Raw genomic sequence first — 24,793 nt, 5'->3', positions numbered from 1 at the left:
TTCTGAGAGTGTAATGATTTGGCAGACTTTAAATGTTCCCTGCACATTGCTCTGTTGAATATGCTGGATGAGCAAACCAGTTTAACTAAAGAAATTATTTTTTTTGAGCTGTGATACAGAATTGAAATTGCCTAGACATAAGTAAGGCCTTGCTGAGTTAAATTATGATGGGTGCCACAAAAGCAATTACTAGAAAATGGAAATCAAAGTCTAAATCAACTTTACTAGAAGTAGCAAAGATAGCAACAGAGATAAAACAAATGGAATTGGGATAGTTAGAAAAGGGTAGGAGCAAATTACTTAGGAAAATTGGGAAGTGAAAGATCAGTACATGCAGAGGAGGAACGAGTTAAAAGAAGGCAGGAATTCAATGAGCTATGTGATAGCTGACTGACAATGACTGGATATACAACAAGCGATGTATAATGTTTGCAGCTACAGTTGTTTCAGCATGGTTTGTAATGTATAAGGTTTGCAACGGAGATTGTGTTAGTATGGTTTATTTTAATTTATATAAATATAAGACTGCCTATGTCATACATGGTAATTTAATAAAGTTTTTTTTTTTTTTTAAACAAGAGACAGTATTGCCATTCACTCCAACAAAATACAATCAGCCTGAACTGCTGGCATAGACAGATAAAGCATTTATTTTACCCTGGCAACCAGGGTTCAATTAGTGTCATCAGTACTTGATGGCACAAGCAGTAGAGGAGTATGCCAGTGGGGGGTGGGGAGGTGGGAGGAGTGCGATACCAAACTTCAGCATGTACCCTTTTAGGAGGGCTGAGAAAAAGTAGGTAGTCTGGAGGAGAGGCATTCAGCCCACAAACTCACTGTGTGGAACCAGCTCTCATTAATAAGTGGGCAGGAGCACTTACTCATATGGGGAGGTCATTGCTGTTCGCTGCGTTGATGTGTGTAGCCTATTTCCCCACCCAGGTGAAGGGGTTGGGCTAGTTTTAAAAAGCTCTCACTGCAGGGGTACCAGCAAGACTATAAACACCTTTTCTGCTATGATGGCCCCAATGGACAGTTCTTGCCCTAACAGATCTGAAGGACAGAGGTCCTCCAACAGGAAATGAAAGGGTCAAGCCCAATTGTGGGAGACTTGATGCGCAGCACAATACTGGATGAAAAAGCATATAGAAAAAATAGAATATAATGATCAGTTCTATATGGCAAGAAGGAAAACAGATGAACAAAACTCAGTGCAATGATTCTCCAAGAACTCTGACACAAATGTGTGTGCTACATTTCTTCCATGGAGTAGCCTATTCTACCTTGTTGCACTGTAGCTCAAATGAAAAAAATATCTATCTAAAATCACACAGCTGAAGAATATGGGATAATTTTTGTACCATCAAATACTTTTTAATCAAAGCAGGCCAAAAAACTCCCACACAGTATTTTTACTCTTATATGGACTTGACTATAAAAAAGTGATCACAAGAATCATTGCATAAAGCTGTACTGCTCCACATAATAGCTGCAGAATTTAAAAGCAATCATTAATTCATCTTTGAAGCCTTTAGGACATGCAAAATATGGAAGACATTTAAAAAAGGCACACTGCTTACTTCGTGAGGCATAACCCAGTATGGAGAATGGAACACATCATCATCATCTTCACCAAAGCCCAATGTCAGGATAGCATAGACAACAACAATAATTGTGGTGAAACAGGACAATACAGATGATGCAATTAAGAAGTTCACCTGAATAAACAAGAAAAATGTTATGTATTCCTTCAGATTGTAAAGAAGGAAATATACAAGTTAGTGGACCTTTTTCAGCCAAAATATTGCATGGCAACATTTAAACTGTGTAGCAGGTAGCATTTGTATATGAAAACAATAAGGCAATACAAAGTAACACATGCATACAGATTTGCAGTTATTACAATCACAAAGAACAGCTGACCCCTCCAATGAGTGCCACAGCTGAGTAACTAAATTTTGTGGTCTCTAAACAAACATCTCTAATTCTCAGTATGCACAATAAGCATGGTCATTAACTTTTATAGAGTCATACATGCTTCAAAATATCAAGACAATTTTGTACAGAAAAACTACCCACGATTCAGGACTAATGATAATAATCTGAGTATACAAAACTAGAACTATTTAATTTCATAGGCTATGAATAAATATGCTATACCTTTAAATTCTAAATTATTACGTTTCAGTTTGTATACACAAAAATATTACAAATCACTAGCTGTGTTTCTGCAATGTATGGCTTCTAAAGCAGTCCAATGTTTTTTCAACAGGTCTTCCTAACCACAAAACTCAACTTTAAAGCCATAGTTAGAACAGCAAAACCAGAGGCCTGCTGTTGAAATTCTGTCAATTATAGGCACAAGCCACTAATTCAATTATCAACTATCACTTTCCTTTCTTTAGACTGTAATCCTGGAGCCAAAATATAGCAACTTAAGTAAATGTCTAACAGTACAGATGATTAAGGCTATGAACTGTTATTGAGTCGCTTCCTATAGTGCAAGGTTTGATTCAGTCAACCTATCCACCTACTGTGGAATCTTTGGTAAGTTACTTAACCTGACCGTGCTTCTGGGGCAACTGGTGAATTGACTATGCTCCTCAATGGTTTCTGACCACGTGCCAAGTACCTACTACATGTGAACCTCTGAATGCATGGCTGTGTAACATTCTTACACAGATACCTCACACACAAATATCCAAAAAGGAGACTGTGTGCAGCTTTAAGGATAGCAGGCTGAAAGGGCATTCCTGTCTTGAAGCTTAACACTCATGAAACAAAGCACAAGAATGCTTGCATACTTTGTACAGGACTTGCATTTCAAACTTTGTAGATTCAAGTAATACTATACCAAAACAAGACTGCACGAGTAATACAGGGAGGGGCCCTTGAGTGGCCAAATGCTGCAGAGAGATAACGCCATTACTGTGCCCCAGATGACTCATATTAGATTAACGGCATGTATGCTGGAGGGTTGCAGGGGGAGGATGGCCAACATCTGTTTTCCCATCATGGGGAGTAGGAGGAAGGCATTCTAGGGTCACTGCAATAAAGCAGCATTATGAGCATCACAAGCTCTATGCAGCATAAGCTCTATGATGCTTAGCTGGGAGGTTGCATATGCACAGAACAGTGCATGCACTTCCTGAAGGCAGCAACTGCATTGATTGCAAGGCTGCCCCTACATGGACAATCTCTGGCAGCAGCAAGACAATACACCAGCATCTTAATCTCATCAGCCCTGGATGCGAGTCAGTTTGGGTGCAGGAGGAGTTCATAACAAGTCCAGTATTCCCTGTGAACAAGGAGAGAACTGGTGACAGCTGATAGTCAACTGTAGGGAGGAAAAAATGCAGAAAGAGGCCCTCAAGCAGTGCTGAGACAAATCTGGTATATGTTACACCTACCCTGGATAGGCAAAGAAGAATGCGTCACAAATACATACATTCACATCTGTCTGAAATCACTCCAAAACTACTACTAAGTGGGCCAACAGTGACAGTGAAGAATGTTTTACCACTTGTGCAGTTTGCTCAACCATTTAAAGAGTTCTTCCATGGCTACATACTTTGGACTGGGATATCCATCTAGACCACACTTGTCCAACTTGCTGGCCACAAAACATACTGCTGGAGACACCTTTGTGACCCATCAACTTGGTATAATACCTTCCTTGCTTTTGTCTTGGCAATGGGGTTACAGGATGCAATATAATCTAGCTTGCTAGGGTAAATTGCCGATTCCTGAATGATACCCAATGCTACTGTGGCAGGAGAAGGCCTAGGATGAGGGACAGACTTGCAGGATTGCTAGGTTGGAAGGTGGGGAAACAGAAGAGACAGATAGTCATTCAGACGTTTTGGACTGCCCTTGGTTCTGGGTGGATTCCCCTTTTTTCTTTGAGCCTCCATGGCATTTCTTTCTGAAATTTTGCTTATTAGAACTTTTATAAGACTGCTTACTCTGTTTCCTAGAACAGGTTCATGAAAAGGAAGATAAGTTTGATGGAACTTTGAAGAGCTGAAAAATCTAAGCAACTCCTTGAATCAGTTTCTCTCTCTAATCAAATCTTTCAGGGAACTCAGAAGTAGAGGGGCCAAACATATCTATCCAGGGGAGAATTCAAAATTTCAGCTTTAACATCTAATAAGTTTTGAGGAAGTACAGCTGTGTACAATCTTACCATAACAGCAGATGTCCTTCCCTTCACTGTTGCAGTATTCCTGATGTAAGGGAACTCTTGCCAGGGATAGGCCAATGAACAGCCAGTATACCAAAGAATTTAGAGATGCTGTATGTCACACACATGGTCCTGTACAAGACATAGGGCATAAAGGTGAGATATGGATGTACATACCTCAGAACGGAAAAGCCCCGAGAAGAACAGAATGTCCTTAGGGACCAGGAGGAACATGTGCATCCAGAAAGATGAAAAAGAAGGATCCCTGATCAGGGAGGAAAGAAAAATAGGGCAGAGCAAAAAGGGGGAGGAGGGAAGGAAGGAACAAATACTGCAATGGAGAAGAGAAGGACAACTACTGTTATGGTAAGATTTTACACAACTATACTGTGTCCTTCCATAGTGCATTTGCAGTACTCCTGATGATAGGGAAAGTACAAAAGCTCAAGAGGAAACCTAGATGGGGGAAGGCATTGAAGAGCCCTCTAGAAACCCAGGCAGAATAGCTCTGGCAACAATGTCCAACTTGTAATGTTTAGTGAAGGTATGGACAGAAGTCCAAGTAGCAGCCTTCAAGGATAGAATTGGTACACAGTCTTTTGAAAAAGGCACCAGAGGAAGCAACAGCTCTGGTAGCATGAGCCTTTACAGATGTAGAAAGACATTTACCATGAAAGGAATAACAAAAAGAAATTGCCTTAGAAATCCATGGTTTGGTTAGAAACTGCCAAACCCAAAGAAATGGGATAAAAGAAAACAGTTGCTCAGATTTCCAAATGGCCTTAGTCTTATTCAAATAATATCTGAGCTGTCTATGCAAATTCAAGGTGCGAAGAACCTTCTTGCTAGCAGACTGTGGAGAAGGAACAAAGGAAGGTAAATTAATAGACTGATGACACAAACCATTAACCATCCTTGGCATAAGAGGGATTAATACGAACAGACACCACTGTCCCTGTGAAAGACTAAAAAAGGAGGAACAGCTATAATAGCCTGAAGTTTAGATACCATCTAAGCTGAAGGGCCAAAATAAGAACAGTCTTCCAAGTACAATGCTGCAAAGAAGGTGAAGCTGCAGTCTCAAAAGGTGTCTGTCTCAATTTTTCAAGAACAAACCAGAGATCTCAAGAAGGTAGAACAGGCTTTCTGGGAGGCCTGATATGAAGGACGCCTTTAAGAAATTGTTTGACCCCAAACCTAGAGACTAGAAGAGAAGTCACGGGCAGACAAGCAGCAATAGCTGAGAGATAAGCTTTAACTGAAGAATATGCTAACCCAGCATGGAGCAATTCACATAGAGAAAACCTGAAGGATCCTTACTGAAAAGGGATCCTGATTATGAGGGAGGCAGACAGAAAATCACTTCCATTTGGACACATGATTTTCCAGTCTCCTGCAGAACCCAAAGCATGTCCTCGGAAAAGAGGTGTTTAAAAGGGATCAAAACCCTGCTACTCACAGTGCCAGTTAGAGTGGACAAGTGAGGCTGAATAAGAAATCCCTTGTCTTGTGTAAGAAGATCCACCTAGTGAGGAAACTTGTGGTGACTGCCCCTAGCTCAGTGAAAAAGAAGGGGGAACCAATGCTGTTTGGGCCAAAGGGAGTCACCAGCAAGATTTTGAGGAGTCTTGCTTGATCTTGTGCAGGACCTTTGAAATTAGGGGAAGGGGAGAGAAAGCACACAAACTGGTTCCTATCAAATGATCAAACTGACATTTTTGAAAGTCATATGATCGAAACCTCATGATCGAAAATTCAGTCCATAGAACTGTTCTGACTGAGATAGCATTACAGGAGAGATCAGGAAATTTTCCCTTTTCCCCACTGTAGTGCGAGGTCAGAGTTGGTATAATTAGCAGGGGGTGTGGGATGCACAGCCCCCTACATGAGAGGTACAGGGGGGCTTAATCCCTGCAAAATCATTTTTTCTGTATGTGGGTGTTGTTTTTGTTTGGATTTTTTTTCTGATGGACTGATTGAAACCATATGACTGAACAACCATATATGACTTTCGACAATCTGTCCGGTCAATGGTTTGCCTTAGATCATACAGAAACATCCCCTTCCAAGGAAAAGACAAGGCATTCACTTTCCAAGCCAGGGCACTTGAGACCCTGAAACAGAACAGAGGAAGCCATCTGTTCAGAGGGGAAGCAAGAAGATCTACCCGAGGAATACCATACTGATGGACAATGTCCAGAAACACATCTCTGTGAAGCATCCATTCAAAAGCCTGTGTGCTGGACTTGCTCAGAGAGTCTGCCACTATTTTCTCTCTGAAAGAATGTAGATAGACTGAAGAGTCACCCAATATTGGACAGCTAGATCCAAGCCCTGATGAGCGAGCCCATAAAGGCAGTTTTGAGTACCCCCCCCCCCCCGTTTGTTTTTTACATCAGTGGTATTCTCTGTGAAAACTTTGAGGGCCCTGGAGGAAAGAAGGGATGAAAAGCCTGAGGAGCTAAAAGGTGAGCTCTCATCTTCTCCATGTTGATGTGATCTGACCTCTAATTGGGAGGCCAGACAGCCTGGACCCCAAAGGAACCAAAGATGCTCCCACTCCCTTTCCGAGGCATCCAAAAACAGCTGTTGAGATGGTATTGGAGGTTGGAAATAAAGTCCTGGACAGAGAGAAAGCTGATGAATCCACCACTGAAGCTCGAGTTTGAGACAGGGAAGGAATGGAAATAGGTAAACAAGTGAATGACAGTGCTGATGACGCACTGACCTGAGGTACCACTGAAGTTCTCATATGAAGCCTGGCTAGAGGCAGCATAGGAATGGTGAAAGCCATAAACTCAGTAAGCCTGAGTTTATGGCTTTCACCATTCCTATGCTGCCTCTAGGAATGGTGAAAGCCATGAACTCGGGAACCCTGAGAAAATCCCTGGCTGTGACTGAACCCAGTGGAAGAAGGGACTGGAAAAAGGCAATTAGAGAGAGGGCCTTGGATGGAGGCAGGGATGACAGCATGGCAATGGCTTAGATCCTGCAAACAAGAAAAACATGATCCCGAGAAGGAACCAGGTCTGATTTTTGAAGTTTATGGTAAACCTCAGGTTTTGTAACAAGCAAACAGTAAACTGAAGGTCCTGAAGCAGAACCTCCGAGGACGGAGCCTAAATGAGCAGATTGTCTGCATAAGGAAAGACCTGAATCCCTTTCAACCCACAACAAAGACAGGTGTGAGACATTTTAATACCCTTAGTGCAGTAGAGAGGCCAAAGGGCAAAGCAGAAAGTTGAAAATGCAAGAAGCAGAGAAACACAAACTTCCTGAAAAGGGGAAGGCAGCGATCTGGAGGTAGGTTTCCTTGAGGTAGTACAGTTGTGTAAAATGTTACCATAACAGTAGATGTTCTTCTCTTCACTGTTGCAGTATTATTTACAATAGGGATCTCCCCTGCCATGGACTGCCCGACTTCCAGCCAGTATACCAAAACCTTTAGGTTGCAATAGATACACTAGGTCACAAACATTCCCTGTACATGGTGTAGGGAATAAAGGTGACGTATGAATGTACCGTCCTCAGAATTAAAAACCTCCAGTAGGAATGACACAGAGGCAACAAGCACATCCAGAAGGAGAAAATGAACAGGGAGAAGAGGGAGGAAAGTAAATACTGCAACAGTGAAGAGAAGGAGATTATTATTATGGTAAGATTTTACACAACTGTACTATGCACGTCCATATCACTGTCACAGTATTCTTTATATTAGGAAGAGTACAAAGGCTCAGGAGGAAATTTGGGAGGGGTTAAGACCAGCAAAGCCCTGAAGGAAACTATGTAGGATAGCCCTAGAAAAAATGGACTAAACCAGCTCTAGCCCTAGAAACAACATCCAGCTTGTAGTGCTTGGGAAAGGTATGCACTGAAGTCCAAGTATATGCCTCAAGAATATAATTTGTATCCAAGTACCTGAAAAAAGCACCAGAAGAAGCCACAGCTCTGTTACAATGAACTTTAAAGGAAGAAAGGCTTTTCCAATGAAAGGAAAAACAAAAGGAAATGGCTTTAGATATCCAGGAAGAAATGGTTTGCTTGGAAACAGCCAAACCTAAAGATATAGGATGAAAGGAAACAAAAAAGATGCTCAGATTTATAAATGGCTTTAGTTTTATCAAAATAATATCAGAGTTGTTTAAGCAAAACCAATGTGTGAAGAACCTTCTCACTAGCAGTTTGTGGAGAAGGGAAAAAAAGTGGGCAAATAAATAGACTGATTAAGAAACGGCTCATTAACCACCACGGACATAAAAGAAGGTTATAAAAACCTAAAAAGGAGGAACAGCCACAAGAGATTGCAGCTCAGACACCTATCTGGCTGAGATAAGGCCAAAAGAACAGTCTTCCAAGAAAAATGCTGTAAAGAAGCTGAAAATGCAAGCTCAAACAGGGCCCGAGTCAGCTTTTCCAAAACAAAATGTGGGCCCCAGGAAGGAAGAATCTTCTTTTTGGGAGACCTAATATGGGGGACACCTTTAATAAAGTGTTTGACCTCATCTTGATGCTAAAGGGGGATTCAAAGGCAGACACAAAATAGCTGACAATAACATGCCAACCCATCATTTAGCAATTCAAACACAGAGACTTCCACAGTAAGTGGATCCATGTTTTGAGAAAGACACCAGACAGAAAATGTTAATAAATAAGATTTTCTGGTAGTGGGTTTCCTGGTCAGGCAGGACCTGAAGCACATCCGCAGAAAACATATGCCTAAAGGGGATCAAAACCCTATCACCCACAATGTCAGTTGAAGAGTGGACACGTGGAGATGGTTGAGAGACCCCTCATCTTGTGTGAGTAGGTCTGCCCTGTGAGGCAACTTGTAATGATTGCCCTTGGCTAGATGCAGAGGAAGGAACTAATGCTGTCTGGGCCAAAAGGGAGTCACCAACAAGATTTTGGGAGTATCCTGTTCCATCTTGAACAGGATCTTCGGTATGACAGGAAGGGGAGTGATGGCATAGAGAGACATCCCCTTCCAAAAAAAGGGAGGGTGTCTACCTTCCAGGACAGAGGACATGGGACTCTGGTGCAAGAGACAGGAAGTTGTTTGTTCAGAGGGGAGGCAAAAAGATCTACTTGAGGAGCAACCCATTGGTGAACAATGTTCAGAAACGCATCTCTGTGAAGCATCCACTTGAGACTGTGTTACAGACCTGCTCAGAGAATCTGCCACAATGTTCTGATCTGAAGTAATGTAAACTGTCTGAAGGGTCATCCGACATTGGACAGCACACACTACCAAGTGTTTCAATTTTAAGAAATTTATTTTTTTCATAAGAGATAAGGTGGTCTACAATGAAAGAGGAGGGGATGGCAAAACTCTTTTTGAAGCAAAAGAATCAAACTGGCAGTTGCGTTTAAATTCTACAGTAGCTCCTGGCATGAATGATTTTATTTCTTTAAAACCATTTTTAAAGTTAAGACAAGACTTGATTCTAAGGATATAGGTGAAGGAATTTTAACTAACATTTACTTAAGAGTGGGGATTTTAAATTTGACATTAATATGTATGGATTCAGCTTTAATACAGTCTACACCCTTGTTGCGATTGGTTGGGGGTAATTTTAATTGATTGTATTTAAACACTGTGTAATTATTCTAAGACAACTCTGAAGAAGCCTATATGTTTTACAGGTGAAAGCGCTTAGTTGTTTTAGTATTTTGTCTTTGTGCAATAAACGGGATCCTGGCTCATTGGACTGGTTGCGAAAATTATTTTATTTTTCAGTCTTAAGTCTATTTTTATTGGTTTCAAAAGAAAATGAAAAGCCTGAACAGTCAGTAGAAGAGCTCTAATCTCTTGATGATGTGGTCCTCCTTTTGTCAAAGAGTCCAAAGGCCCTGCACTTTCAGAGGACTGGAGGAGGTCCCCATCCCACATCTGAGGCATCTGTAGAGTGCCTGAGAGGGTGCTGGAGGATGAAAAGGAAGCTCTGGGTTGATGGACGACTAATGAATCCACCACTGAAGTTCTGGCTTGAGACAAGGGAGAAGGAGAATTGGAAATTCCAAAGGATGAGAATGCAGAAGCCAGATTGACTTTAGGAAGCACTGGAGCTTTCTCATATGAAGCTTGGCCAAAGGAAGCATAGGAATGGTGGAAACCATGTATCCGAAAGTCCTTAGAAACTCCCTGGCTGTAATGCAGTCCAAAGGAAGAAGGGATTGAAAGAATGCAATCAGAGTTAACGCCTTTGGAGGAGGCAGAGATACCAGCATTGGAATAGTCTGGAGACTGCACCTTAGAAAAACGTATTCCTGAGAAGGAGGTGGGAATGAGTTTTTGAAATTCATTGTAAAGCCTAGGCTTTGCAGGAGATGAATAGCAACGTGAAGATGCTGAAGTAAGATCTCTTGAGAAGAGGTCTGAATAAGCAGGTCATCCAAGTAAGGAAAAAATCTGAATTCCCCTCATCCTGCAAAAAGCAATCACAGGAGCGAGGTATTTGGTGAACACCCTCAGAGCAGCAGAGAGGCCAAAGGGTAAAGCAGAGAACTGAAAATGCAAGGAAGCAACAGAGTAACATAAAAACTACCTGAAAATAGAATGAATAGGGATATGGAGATGGGCATCCTTAAGATCCATGGAAACCAGAAAAGCCTGAGGAAGAGACGGAGAAAACAAGGTTTTAAGGAATAGCATCCAAAAGGAAGGAACCTTCAAAAAGCCATTTAGAAGGGAGAGAGATCCAGAATGGGTCTCCAGATGCCTTCTTTCCTGGGAACCAAAAACATTCTGGAGCAAAACCCCTACCCCTTTGAGGAGCTAGAACTTCCCAAGTGTTCTCTGAAACAACAGGTCCTGAAGCACCTCTGGAAAAAAGGGCAGCTGTTCCTGAGGAGGCTGAGGATTGCTCAAAACAAGGGAGGGGGATTTCCAAACCATATAATACCCTTGGGGAGATGGACAGCACCTAAGAATAAGTGATTTTTAACCAAAAAGGAAGGTGCAGGGAAAGACAGAGAAATGTGACTGGGAAGAGAGGGGCAAGGACAGTTGGACAGCACCTGGCTTGTCAGGAAAAGGAGGCTTCTGAGCTGAAAGAGTTTGAGTAGACTTAGCAGGAGTCGTCCATTTTCCACCCTTCTTATCCATCAACATAGCCTTAATATCATCCGGCAAAGGTTGAAGTCGAAGCCAGGAATATCTCACAGAACCAAAAGCAGCAGCCACAGATGAAGCATCAGCTGTATCATAGCTGCATTTAATACAAGTCTAGCTACCTGAGAAGATGTCCCTAGTAAAGAAAGAGCTCAAGTCTTCTCCTCAGAGTCAGGAAGATCTGAAATAAACTGACAGGCCTGACAGAGAAGAGCTAAAATGTGCCTGGTCATATGGGTCCTGTAGTTTACAGCTCTGAAGGCTAAGGTAGCAGAAATATACACTTTCTTACCCAACCTCTCCATAGTTCTGCTGTCCTTGTCAGAGGGAAGCAGCTTTGCAGAATGCAAACGTTTAGATGGCTTATCAGAAAGAGAAGGGTCAGCAGAGGAGCAACTAGAAAGGAATGACAGTGTGTGCGCGCAAGTGAATGGTATGGATGAATGGCAGGGCTAGCCACCCGGTGGTGTAAACCTCGCCTCGAGATGATTGTCACTGTTGAAGTGGCACCTGACCCCATGCGCAAAACAGGAAAAAAAAAAAAAAGACTGAGGATAGATGAATCGATCGATCCAGATCCAATAGTACTACTGTACTTGGCCTTCATCAGACCAATAATATAGAGTATGATGCACCCTTTGCCATGTATCTTGCCAGGCACCTGCAACAGTTTTTAGCATCCTCAGAGGTTTCGACCCAAAAACATACAAGGTATAACCAAAATGCAGACCAATTAAAAGCCATATCACTGTATTTAGTTTCCTACAGATTATTGACGGGTGATCTATACTTGGCCTACAAGGCAGTCTCTGACCCAGCCCTGATGGAAATGTTGCATATTCGCAAAATTAATTGCACGAGGGTTACCTACTCCAAGGATCTAAAACCTGATATCGGACATGAATAGATCATCTTGGAGAGACCGATATGTCCCAGGTATTGCCCCCCCCCCCCCCCCTACAAGGCAGTCTCTGACCCAGCCCTGATGGAAATGTTGCATATTCGCAAAATTAATTGCACGAGGGTTACCTACTCCAAGGATCTAAAACCTGATATCGGACATGAATAGATCATCTTGGAGAGACCGATATGTCCCAGGTATTGCCCCCCCCCCCCGTTACAGGCTTCCTATTCACATGAAGCAGAGCCCCTCCCTGGCCATCTTCAAGCTCAATTTGTACCACTGGATGGGAAACTGCAAATTCACTCCTGGTGTAGCATCATGTCCTTTATGGACAGAGCAGTCTGTAAAAACTGTCCAAACCCTGCTTGCTGACCCTTCTTTCCTTTGGGATAGAAAGTAATAGCTCTTGAGCCATTAGCCAAAGTCATCTACTATGAACCTATAATAGTACTAACATTTTAAAAATGTCCCTGATTATTTCTGGATTTGTAATGGGTTTTAATTCATTGAGAGCAAAATAGAAACTAAAAAATCTCCATTTTTTTTTAAGAGCCATAAGGGCTTTGAATGACCTATGAGAAAAATCCTGCTACTCTTGTTGAGGATCTCTTGAAACAGAAATGGCTGGACAAGAAAGATGCTTTAACTGCTGCTTCTTTTTAGGAGTTTCTCAGAGAAGCAGGGACATTCTCATGCACCAAGATCTGAGAAACACAGTCCGCTCCTTCAGAAATCACTACCCTGGCTTCCCCCTCTGAGGCCTTACTAGCCATCTGATAGGGTAGATGGGATAAGACTCCAGTGTTCTGACTGCCACCAGTGGCATCGCAACAGAGGGAACAGAACCAGAGAGGATAGCCAGTCTGCAGGCTTGTCATCCACATCAATGCATACATATGACTCCAACCTAGAGAACGGGATATCCGAGGTGGGAACTTTGAAGAACACAGTGGCTCATCCAACAGCCTTCAGACATTTATTCTCTTAAGTAAATGTTTAGGGAAGAGAGAACTTCTTAGGGTTTTTTGGGATGAAAGTTTGATAAATGGTACAATCCACAACACTATGCTCAGGCCCCTAGTAAAAGACACTGAATATCTATCTTTGTAAGGAATTGTCTACCAGAGTCATTTGCCTTGTTTAATCAAGATAAACTCCAAAGCCCAAACATTAAAAAAGGGTCCCCACAGGGAACGTCATTTTTGACTGTAGTGACAAAGTGGATCCATTTGAATGACAGATTGTGAAACAAGATGCTGTCTATGGCTCAGACTGGCAGCATGAAAGTTCTGAGGATTTTGGCACCCATACATTCCTGATGTACTAGTACACTGTCTCCCAGTCCTTAGGGTCTGAGGAAGCTTATTTGGCTCATTATACCTGTTTACCGGAATATTTTAATCCTTACATGCTGTGTGTATAACAAGGGCTACCAGCTTGTCTGCTGGAGGTATCATCCATGAAGGTGAGGTGAACAGCCCTCAACTCCTGTAGAAAACTAAATTAACAGATGAGGTAGGAGTAACTGTCCAAGGCCCAGTTTCCTTGTATGTGGAGTTGTTCTGAAAGGGAAGAAATCACCCTTACCTTATTCTTTTTGTCAGGCTCAGGAAACTGCTATGGAGACAGTTTCCTCTTACTTAACCTCTTGCTGTGCCTCTGCTATCCAAGCAAAGAGATTCGGGAAAATGCTAACTTTGGTATTCACCTCTGTTTCTGCCAAAGATCTTTAGTCCTACCATCACAGAATGGTGAGATACGGACACAGGTTGGTCTACAGTCAAGACCGGCAGCTAAGAAGGTATTAAGGGGCACATCAAGCCCATAATCTACTTCAATACTTCTGATGGCACTACAGCTGTCAATACTGACAAAGTACAGCTGTGTGTACTTACCATAAAATGCAGATGTTCGAGTGTATTCACTGTCGCAGTCATCACCTGTGGGTTATATCCATGCTGTGGTAGCCCTCGGCCAGCTCGAATACCAGAGTCAATGTTTTTCTGCGTCGGCTGCTGTCACTTGCTTTATAGCACTGACCCTGTCGTCAGCCAGCAAGGCAGCTGATGCCATTACATCAGTTTTTCTTGCCCTAACTAGTCAGAAGCCCAAGTAATATGGTAAAGAGGTCCTGGTGGCTAAAAGCCACCTATAGAAGCTTATGTCTCCCTAAAGAAAGAAGCTATAAGGGGGAAGGAGGGAGGGAAATCAGGACTGCAACAGTGAATACACTTGAACATCTACATTTATGGCAAGTGTACACAACTGTACTATGTTCTTCATGTTTCACTGTTGCAGTCCTCACCTGTGGGAGGATTCCCAAAGCTGAGGAGAGGGGTGGTAGGATTATTAAGAGAACTAGGGCTGGGTCAGCAAGAACTGCAGAGGCAAACCCTGCCCTAGTCTTAGAAAATAGAGGTAAGTGGTAATGCTTGGTACAGGTATGGACAGAAGTCTAGGTGGCAGCTTCCAGGATGTCCCTGGTGGGTACTCCTCTGAGGAATGCTATGGAAGTGGAGGCTGCCCTAGCAGAATGGGTTCAAATAGATTTAGGGGGGCTTCCCATGTAATCCGTAGCAGAAATGGATACAGTGTGATATCCATTTAGAAATGGTTTGCTTGGAAATGGGCTTCCCCTCTGGCCCAGGGGCAAAGCTGACCAGTAGTTGGTCTGCTTTCCTGAAGGGTTTAGTATGGTCCAGATAGTATCTGAGCTGTCTGTGCATGTCTAGTGAGCACAAAATTCTGTCCCCCTTGTTTTGAGGGTTAGGAAAGAAGGTGGGTAGAAGTATGGCCTGGTTGAGAGTCATATTAGATACCACCTTGGGCATAAAGGAGGGGTTAGTCCTCAGGGAAACCCTGTCTGCATGAAAAATGATGAAGGGCTCAATGGCCATAAGTACATGAAGTTCTGAAACCCTTCTAGCCGAGGGGATAGCTAGGAGAAAAGCAGTCTTCCAGGAGAGGTATCTTAGTTCTGCTGAAGCTGCAGGTTCGAAGGGCGGTAAGGTTAGTTTTTCCAAAACAATTCAGGTCCCAGGCTGGCGTGGGTGGCCTTCTGGGAGGTCTGATATTAAAAGCCCCTCTGAGGAACTGTTTGATCAAAGGATGGAAGAACAGGGGCTAATCTGTGTCAAAATGAGCTAGAATGGCTGAGGCATAGAAGAGAAGGAGAGGCCACTATTAAGTAGCTCCGCTAGGTAGTCCAGGATAAGAGGGATGGAAGGTTGTGAGGTATTACCCCCTCTGGACTGGCTCCAGAAGCAGAATCTTTTCCATTTGTCTGTGTAAGATTTTCTGGTGCTGGGCCTTCTGGCCTATGTGATAATGTCTAGGACCTGTTTGCTCAACTGGGGCCCCTTGTTTGCCTTTAGAGTATTAGCCATGCTGATAGTTTGAGAGTCTGCAAGTCTGGGTGTAGCATTCCCTCCACCTCAGTCAGGTGGTCTTAGATCAGGGGAAGCTGCCTGGGGGGGCTGTAATGTCAGGCTGCGCAGTAAGGGTCATCAATGTTGCCTAGGCCAATCTGGAGTAATGAGGATGACCTTTGGTCTCTCCCTTATTTTGATCAGTACTTTGGGAATAAGAGGCAGAGGAGGGAATGCGTACATAAACAGGGTGTTCTAGGGGAAGGTCAAGCCATCCACCTTCCACACTAGGTGGGGATACACCCTGGTACAGAATTTTTTCAGCTGATGGTTGCGATGAGAAGCAAAGAGATCCACCTTCAGAGTTCCCCATTCCGGAGTCATCTGTAAAAAGATTTTTCTGTGAAGCTGCCATTCCTGGGGGTCCAGTAAAGTTCCTGCTTAAGTGGCCTGCCAGGGCGTTGACCCCTGGTAGGTATTGGGCTATTAGGTGTAGTCCCATGGAAGAGGCTGTCATCCAGAGGTTCATGGCTAGCCTGCACAGAGGGTACGATTGGGTCCCTCCCTGTTTGCTGATGTACCAAATTATTGTGGTGTTGTCTGTTTTGTTAAGGAGAACCCCTGGCTTGAGATGGGGTTTGAAGGATGTCAGAGCCTTTTGTACTGCCATCATTTCCTTCTGGCTGATGTGTAAGAGAAGGTGCTGGGCATCCTAAAGACCTTGGGTCCCACCTGCCTTCTAGGCGAGTGCCCCAAGCAATGTCTGAGGCGTCTGTGGTAATGGTCTGCCTGGCAGGGCGAAGGGTGAAGTGGAGACCCTTGTTCTTGGCACAGGCCCCTGCCCACCAGAGAAACTCAGCCCTTATACAGGGGATCAGAGGGGGAGAGGTCTTTAAAAGTTGAGAGGGCTGACACCAAAGGTTCTTTAGATACCACAAGTTTTCTCGTATGAAGCCTGACCAGAGGAATTAGAAGGATGCAATATGGCATGTACCCAAAGGATTGCAGGAACTTCCTCACAGTGAGGGGACTTCTGGAAGCTAGCTGGGAAAAGTAGAGAGGCAGGAAGCTCTGCATTTCTGGGGATAGGAAGGCCATTTGGGATGCTGCGCCCAGCAGTGCTCCCAAGAAAATGATATTCCTGGAGGGTGTTTGGCTTTATTTCTTCTCATTGATGGTGTACCCTAAGGAGGTTAGGAGTAACGTTTCTTTGCACTCTGCCTGAATGAGGCAGTCATCCAGATAAAGGTAAATCTGTATGTTTCTCTATCTGCAAAATGAAATAGCCGGGGCTAAGCATTTGTTGAATACCCTGGCAGCAGTAGATAAGCCAAAAGGTAGCACAGAGAACTGAAAGTGCTGTGAGCCTGCTCTGAAGTGCAGGAATTTCCTGCAGGATTCCCTTATGGGGATGTGGAGGCAGGCATCCTTTAGGTCTAGGGTCACTAACCAGTAATATTTTGTCAGCACAGGCAGCAGCTGCTGCAAAGTTAGCATTTTGAATTTGGGGACCACCAGGGAGGCGTTCAGAATGGATAGATCCAGGACTGGGTGCCACGTGCCCTCTTTTCTGGGAACAAGGAATAGTCTGGAATAAAAGCCTTTGCCTGTTTGATCTGGGGGAACAGGTTCTACTGCCCCCCTCAGATACGAGAGTTTGGACTTGTTTCAATGCCTTTGCCCACTGATTTGGAGGGAAGTCTGGGTACCCTCTTGGAACTGGGAGCTCACTGAAAGAGAATTTGTATCCCTGAAAAATGATCTTTAAGACCCATTGGTCCTTTGTTACTGAAAGCCAATTTTCTTTGCAGAGGGAGAGCCTTCCTCCTAGCTTTTGGTGAGTGAAAGGAGAGAAGAGGAGAGAGAGGGAGTCATTGAGAGTTTTTGCCATAGAAGGATGGCTTAGAACTCCCTGCCTTTGGGGTGGAGGTGGTCCACTGTTTGGTTCTCTGTTGTCCCTAGCACATGGGTCTGGATGGTCTGTCCCTGCGGGGGTTACCTTGCCCCTGTCTGCTAAGTGAAGGAAAGGACCAGTGCTTAGAGGGAAAATTCCTGCTGAACCTAGGAGGTTGAAGCTGAAAGAAATCTTTTACTGCGTGCATAGATTTTGCTTGGTCTTCCATCTTTTTAAGCACCTCTTCTGCTTTTACTCCAAACAACTGATCCTTATCCAAGGGTGCATCAATTAATTTAGACTTGATATGATCAGGGAGCGGTTGTTCCTTCAACCATGCATGTTTCCTAATTACAGATCCCAACACTGCTGCCCTGCTTGAGGCTTCCAGGACATCATATCCACAGTGTAATGAGTGGCCACTTGACATGTGGAGTGCAGTAAATCTGCTAACTCTTTTGAATTGGCACAGTCAGGAAACGTTGAAATCTTTTGCTTTAATAGCTCCAACGTGTGTGTTTTTGATATTTAAGATATGGAACTGACAGTCGAGTGCTCTGATGGTTGCAGAGGTGTATACTTTACCACATCTGCCAGAGCCCTGGAATCATTGTCAGGAATAGGATTATTTGCAGAACTAACCTTAGGTCCTTTAGTTCCCTGTGTAATGACCTTCGGGTCTGCAGCAGGATTTCTGTACAAGTATTTGTGAGAATCTGGTACTCTAATACTAGTCAGGTTTACTGGGAGCAGATGGGTGGGTGCCAGGGCCTAAGCTGGATTCATGGAAAACATCATCCAACACTTCTAAGATAGGTGGGATAGCCAGGGGTCAGTGCTGGGGCAGATCTAGAAACTCAGTCTTTTCTTAGACTGGGGGAAGTCCTGAAATTCCCAATGGAAATGTTCCCTGAGGGTGTGAAGGGTTTCCCCAAAGGAAAGGTCTATTGGTGGGAGGCAGAAGGGATAGATTCCTCTGCATCTGAATCCTCATAAGCAGTCAGAGGTCGTTCCTCTTGAAAATATGAATAATCAGATTCCTCAGAATCTTGCTCTGTCATTATTTCAGGAGAAGGGTGTCTTTTTCCTTTTAGAAGATGTGGCCTGACTACCCCTGATAAGGGAGATAAGAACCTCCGCCATTTTAAGCATTAGGGCTTGGGGTGGTGGAGCAGGAGTAAGATGGTGGCTAGAGGTAGATTTTCTAGGAGTGGCCTGGCTTCTAGGCCTAAGAGTATCCATCGGTCTGAGAAAAGCGGTAGTCGGATGAGAAGACGTCATTTTTGTGTCTACAATTGGTAGTGCGAAAGGCCTCCTCAGAAGCCGGTGCCTGTGTCGCAGCTCAGGACCCAACCAAGGCAGAAACAACCAAAGGCTCGGAAGACTAAGAAGATTTCTGTGGCATACTGGATTCCAAAAGGGTCTCGATAGAGGCCTGTGTAGATATCTTATCGGGCATCAGAGGCTGTGAAAGCACCTCACTGAATTCCGGAGAATCAACCTGCTTAGCGGTAGTGTCGTCGGAAGGCTTAGCCTTGTGTGGTTGTCTATCGTTATCTCTATTTTTTTTATGTCATATCTATGAATTGTTGGCTGAGACGCTATTTCAGAATGAGAAGACGGAAGGCGAAAATACCTGCTACAGTAAGAGCTCTACGACTAATGGTTCTCACGTTAAAGAGGGCACAGAAGCGGCAACAGGGGACGTCGTGGTCTGGGCCTAAACGAGTGATGCAATATGAGTGGAAGTCTCTGTGTGGAATCTGCTTTCCACAGGCGAGACAATTGTTAACTTTTTTGGACATCGGTTAGTACAACAAAAAAGGATCCCCACAACAGGGTACATAGCTTTAGATGTTTTCAGCTGCAGTTCGAACTCTGGTAGCAACCGACCAGCACACTTGCTAACTGCTTCTGCTACGGGCTCCACGGCAAAAAAGACTGATGTAATGGTGTTGGCTGCCTTGCTTTCTAGCACTGACACCCTAACATCAGTCAGCAAGCGATAGCAGCAGATGCAGAAAAACAATGACTCTGGTATTTGCGCCAGCCGAGGGTTACCACAGCAAGGATAATCCACAGTTGATGACTGCAACAGTGAAACAAGAACATCTTAACAATACGCTCTGTTGATGCCAGTGCAGATGATGCAAGCCAAGACCCTATGCTAGCAACTGGCTAGTACCAGAGCTGATGCACTCAAGCCCATGAGCTTGGAGGCAAAGAACTGTGACCTTGACATCACTGCTAAAAAGTTCAGCAGTAAAGGCATTGATTAAGAGCCGAATATTGAAGGTGGCACTGGAAGACAAGCCATGTCAATGCCAGCAGGGCGATAGGCAGACTCAAAACAATCAGGGGAGGAACCCAGGCTAATGAGGAGACTGGAAATGAAGGAAGGGTAATACTTTCTCTTCCCAGTCCTGAACAAGAGAGGGCTGCGATAAGATTCAAATCCAAATGCACCTATAGCATGACCTTTGGCAGCTTTACATAATCTATGTCTAAGGTGGCAAACCAGTGGAAGGAAATGAAAAGCAACAATCTTACAGAAAAAGGCCTAGAAAGGGATCATGTGGAAGAATGCAACAATGAAAGAGGAGACAGTATCCTCTCTAGGGCACTCAGTTCTGGCTGTTTTAGAAGGGCAATTTTCAATCATGTAAACTTCTAACTTAGATGCACCTTTTTCCAGTGAGGATCTCCCATCCTCCCTGCAAAACAGCTTATGGGGGGCAGGGTAAACGTCTCTTTAAACAATCACATATTTTTGGAAGTTTGATCCTTAGTTTAATGTCTGGAATCTTGCTGGGAGAAACTAGACCCAGAGAGCTGGGTGGTTCTGAAATATACTCTCTACTCCGCAAGCTTTTAAGAATCAGCTTGTTCCAGAAATCAAAGTATGTTTGCCAAAATGGCACAATCACCCCGTAAATGTGAAACACCCATGCTAGCCACACACTTGGCATGCCTGGCGGGATTTTATGGTTTTAAAACTCACATTTTAAATCCTGAAGAAATATCCATTAATCACAGCTAAACATGAACACTAGTTGAAACATTTCAAGCCTGCAACAGCAGCGAACTATAACACCAAATCAAAATCAGTAAGTGACCAACACACAAGGAACACAGAGCAGGGTAGCCAAAAAAGTTAGACAAGCCGCAACACAGGATGGAAAAGTTTAACAAAAAAGTGAGCCAATTTACAAGAGCTGAATTTGAATTCTTTCACCAAATGATTCCAAGTGGTCAGCAGACACTGAAACAATGAAAAACTGCACCAAGAATGCCAAAGGAAAGAGTGAAGCCTGGGGCTGTTTAGGACTGCCCTAGCATGAAGAGTGACAGGATCTGGACGATGAGGGCAGTGCAATATGTGCAAGGGAAGTTAAAACCTGTGAAAGTTTATCAGTACTTAGATTAAGAGCTGGTGCTTCTATCCTACTGGTGAAAAGGATGAGAGAGACCATAAAAGATATTACATTATATTGGGCATCTCCTTTATAGCTTAATGCCTTGTATCATAATGTCTGACAAATGAAACAAAAGTATTTCCTTTGTCAGCAGAACAGCTACCTTTAATACTATCCTCATAATTAAACTGGGTGAGCAAACTTTTTAAACTTCGACCCAAGTCTTACCTTTAATGCAGTCCACTCCTTCCCCTCAAAAGAGACTACCTCACAAACATCCACAAAAAATGCCAGTATGCTCTCAGATCATCACATATATACCTAATTATGCCTACATGAAACTGCTTGAATAAGCATTTAGCAAAAACAACCTTTATAGTCCATCTGTAGGAGGGCAAACGGCTTTTAACAACTGTGCCAACCTTGAACTGAATGCTGGAAACAGCTCCTAAGGCACCCATCTCCAAAGTACTTGATTCTACTATGGATGAGTTATTCTTTCCATCATCATCCACAACCATTATTTCAGCCATGTTGGCTCTCATGGTCATATTTCCTTATTGGACTAAACACTGAAGTCATCAAAAATCTTAAATCTTTTCATAAAACACATGGAAAAAGCTAGGGAAAAATTAGAGCATGTCAACTTTTTCATATGACAGCCCTAAACAGACAGCCTAAACTGTATGTATTTCATGCCTACAGATTGTAATTACTTTGGAAAAACACCCATTTATCCCCAAATTCTAAAATTGTATTGAGGCACCACAACAAAGCCATCAAATTGTATTTTACTGTAAAAGATGAACATCTCACCAGAATAGGCTAAAGCCTTCCATCAGCAACAATCCCTCCCAGCATAAACATTCTTTGAGCTTGTTTAGCTTTAATTTGCACTGTGTGCAACATAGTTCACTCAGTCAATGTGGTCTGAAAAATAAATCACAAACTACCATTTCGAAAGCTTCAACTCAAATATTTTTTTTCAAAAAGCTTTGTCCTCTTGATCCACTTATTTTTCCTTTAACAAGTCAACAAGCCCTAACTGCATGGAACATTTTGTTCAACAAGACCCCAACACTGGAAGTGTAACTGTGAAACTCGCACGCTACAGCCACTGATCCCTTCAACCATTCATGTAAACTGCTTTCAACAGTGATACATAACTATATAGACATTAATTTCCTTAAAACCTACCAATAGCTACTTTCATGGTACAATTTCAAACACATTCACAGGAACATCAGCCATGATTACAGTTTCCTCATCCTTTACCACATATGGCTGGCAATCACATCCAGTCTTCTGGGAGAAATTGGCTGCTTTTCCACATCTTTGCACATTTACTAAGCTTTGCCATAGGGACCACTCCTGATGCTTACAAACTTTGCTGAAGCAACACTTTCTTTTCAAGATAACCAAAGGTGACTTTTTATATATGAGCAACTTGAGAAGTACCTGTTCATATTCATATCTGCAAGTCCTATCAAAACCAGCGTTTGACTAATTCGCTTATGCCTAAAAGAATTTAATTTTAAATCCAATCTACTCACTGGTCCTATGGTTATGTAAACTGTTAAGAATCTCTGAAACGTGAAGTCAACAGCAATCAAAAAGCCATCTTTTTAGGTTAATAATCCTAGCATATCATGATGATAATGTATTTGAATCATAATAAATCCACCAAGATATTCCAATAAACATTCACTAAATCTAAAGAATTTGGGCAGCCTCCACAATGAAGAAAAGTCTCTGAAAAGACTGTAAACCTTTCTACAGAGGTAATGAATGGCGTATATAAGACTTATCTATTCAGTCTACCAGGAACAAAGAAAGTAAGAAAGCCATTGCTTTAAACCCCACTCTTTTGAAAAGCAGCAATTCCACCACATCACTGTGTAGGACACAATCCCTTGAATGGGGATGTCAAATATAAATGAGGTGGGGTAAATTACATGTTCTACATAAAGTTCCACAAAATGCAAGATTAGTAACCCAAATAACGGAATGAAAAGTCATCCCAATTACACAAAGTAACCTCCTTTCTAAAACAATAACCTTCTATAATAGAGGTCTCTTAAAACAACACACAACTTTAGAATAGGTAATGAAAGTCCGACATTTTTTGCCAGTGCCTTTCGTTTTCTTCTTTCTTCCAGAGATATCAAAGGGGACGTCCTCTACTACAACCTCAAAATTTAGCACTGTTCCTCAAAATCAGGTCAATGTCTCTACTGAAGAGCATGGGCAGGGCCTACCTGGCAGTTGAAACAGTGTTAGTTTTTTCAGCATCTTACATTTTTGACTCATTACTTAACCAAATGTTTCCAGGTTGGCTCTGAAAAGGCACATATATAACCAAAGTGGGTTTACTCTTGTTAACAAATATTATAAATAAATAAAAACATCCCCAAGCATATGTAAAGCAGAGTAGTGTGAACATTAGCACCCTCATGCTTAAAAGTTGACAACCAAGAAAATCCTTCTCTGATTACACAGTCTTATAGGATCATAGGTGAATACCAGACAAAATGCCCGGAAGGGCCATTTTAAGTCTAGTCAATATCTCAAGGTGATAATCAAACCCAAGACTTAGTGTCCGAGGTGAAGACCTTAACCGTTACAACAAACCCACCCCCTTCATGCAATTTACATGGCACACAAAAGAACAGACATCTGCAACTACCATCAGCTGAGCTGATGGATTCTTCTCACTAATAGCTACATAAAGGTGCATCTGTTTGCTCACTACCTCATTTCTTTTTCTCTAGGCTTACTGTCTTCCCCCAACAACCCCCAAAATGCCATGAAGACTGATCAGCTCTTGCTTTCTAGCTGGTCATCGGAAGGTAGCTATCCAGGTGGTTTGGGGGGTTTTATGGACTTAATCCCCTCCACAAAGTGAGTGGTGGGCACACTGCCAAAGCATAATTTGTAAGGCCAGGCACAGCTGTATTTATGTCCTACATACCCCTCCCCCAGCAATGCATTCCTCAGTGTTTGAGTGAGCACAGCACCATCTTCATCCAGGCCATCCACTTGTCCACTACTGCTACACCTGGCCTCTAGCATGCATTAATAAATTAGCAGGCCTACCCCCCCCCCAAAAAAAAAGAATGGGGTCACTAACTTAGCTACACTCCCATTCTTTGCGAGCCAGCTCTTCCAGTGCTTTACAAACCAGCCAAATCTAGGTCAGTTAGCCCATATTTAAGACACATTCCCTCTTTCATAAAGCTTGCTTCAAGAACAGTTTCTAGTAGAATCACTAAGAAACGTCAAAGATGTACTTATAGACTTGGAAACTGAGTCTTTAGTTCTAAGCTGGATAACACAAGTGGTTCATTATGTCATAAGTATGACATTTCTGGATAAATGAACAAAATGCCTTTTACCCCCATCTAATATTATATGTTCCTAGCCACAACAGGCTGAGAAGCTAACATTTCTTTATTCATTACAAAAGGACATATTTATGGTTACATAGTTTAGATGCTCAAGAAATGAAGGCCGTCATATTACTTCTTCACTCTCTTCCTGGATTCCATACTTCTAAGTTATATTATAATTTGGAAACATCCAGCCAATGACTGCCTCTTGTTGACAGACTCCAGAAATAAAATACATGACCAGGCATAACACTTCTAAGCATAAATGATTTCACCTTCAACCAAATGGCATCAGATAGAGCTCTAACTATGGCTTTTTTTAAACTGTATTTTCAAGATTAAAAAATGCATTAGTGTGTGATAACTGCCAGGCTGGAAATTAGGGAGTTCTTGATTCACAACACATGTGCTAGCCCTGGAAGTGGACTACATGTTATCAAATCTCTATGGACAGGAGCTTTGGTAAGCAGCATTGGGGATGCAAGCAATAAAAGTTCCACTCACATTCAGAAAGATACATGCAGAGAG

General features: G+C 42.8%; 2 protein-coding genes across 2 annotated transcripts in view; both read right to left on the bottom strand.

The window, feature by feature from the left end:
• SETD7 (SET domain containing 7, histone lysine methyltransferase) overlaps window positions 1–24,793 on the bottom strand; it is a 1,173,783-nt gene that overhangs the window by 941,053 nt on the left and 207,937 nt on the right. The window lies entirely within an intron of this gene.
• LOC122793510 overlaps window positions 1–24,793 on the bottom strand; it is a 1,396,143-nt gene that overhangs the window by 1,256,064 nt on the left and 115,286 nt on the right. The window contains exon 3 of the mRNA XM_044061631.1: window positions 1,581–1,718. Coding sequence (XP_043917566.1) covers window positions 1,581–1,718 — 138 coding nt within the window. The remainder of the gene's footprint in view (window positions 1–1,580; window positions 1,719–24,793) is intronic.

Source organism: Protopterus annectens, chromosome 2.part0 (assembly GCF_019279795.1).
Source record: "Protopterus annectens isolate FY-2018-M chromosome 2.part0, PAN1.0, whole genome shotgun sequence".
Taxonomy (NCBI): Eukaryota; Metazoa; Chordata; order Ceratodontiformes; family Protopteridae; genus Protopterus; species Protopterus annectens.
This window is presented reverse-complemented; position numbering and strand designations above follow the sequence as displayed.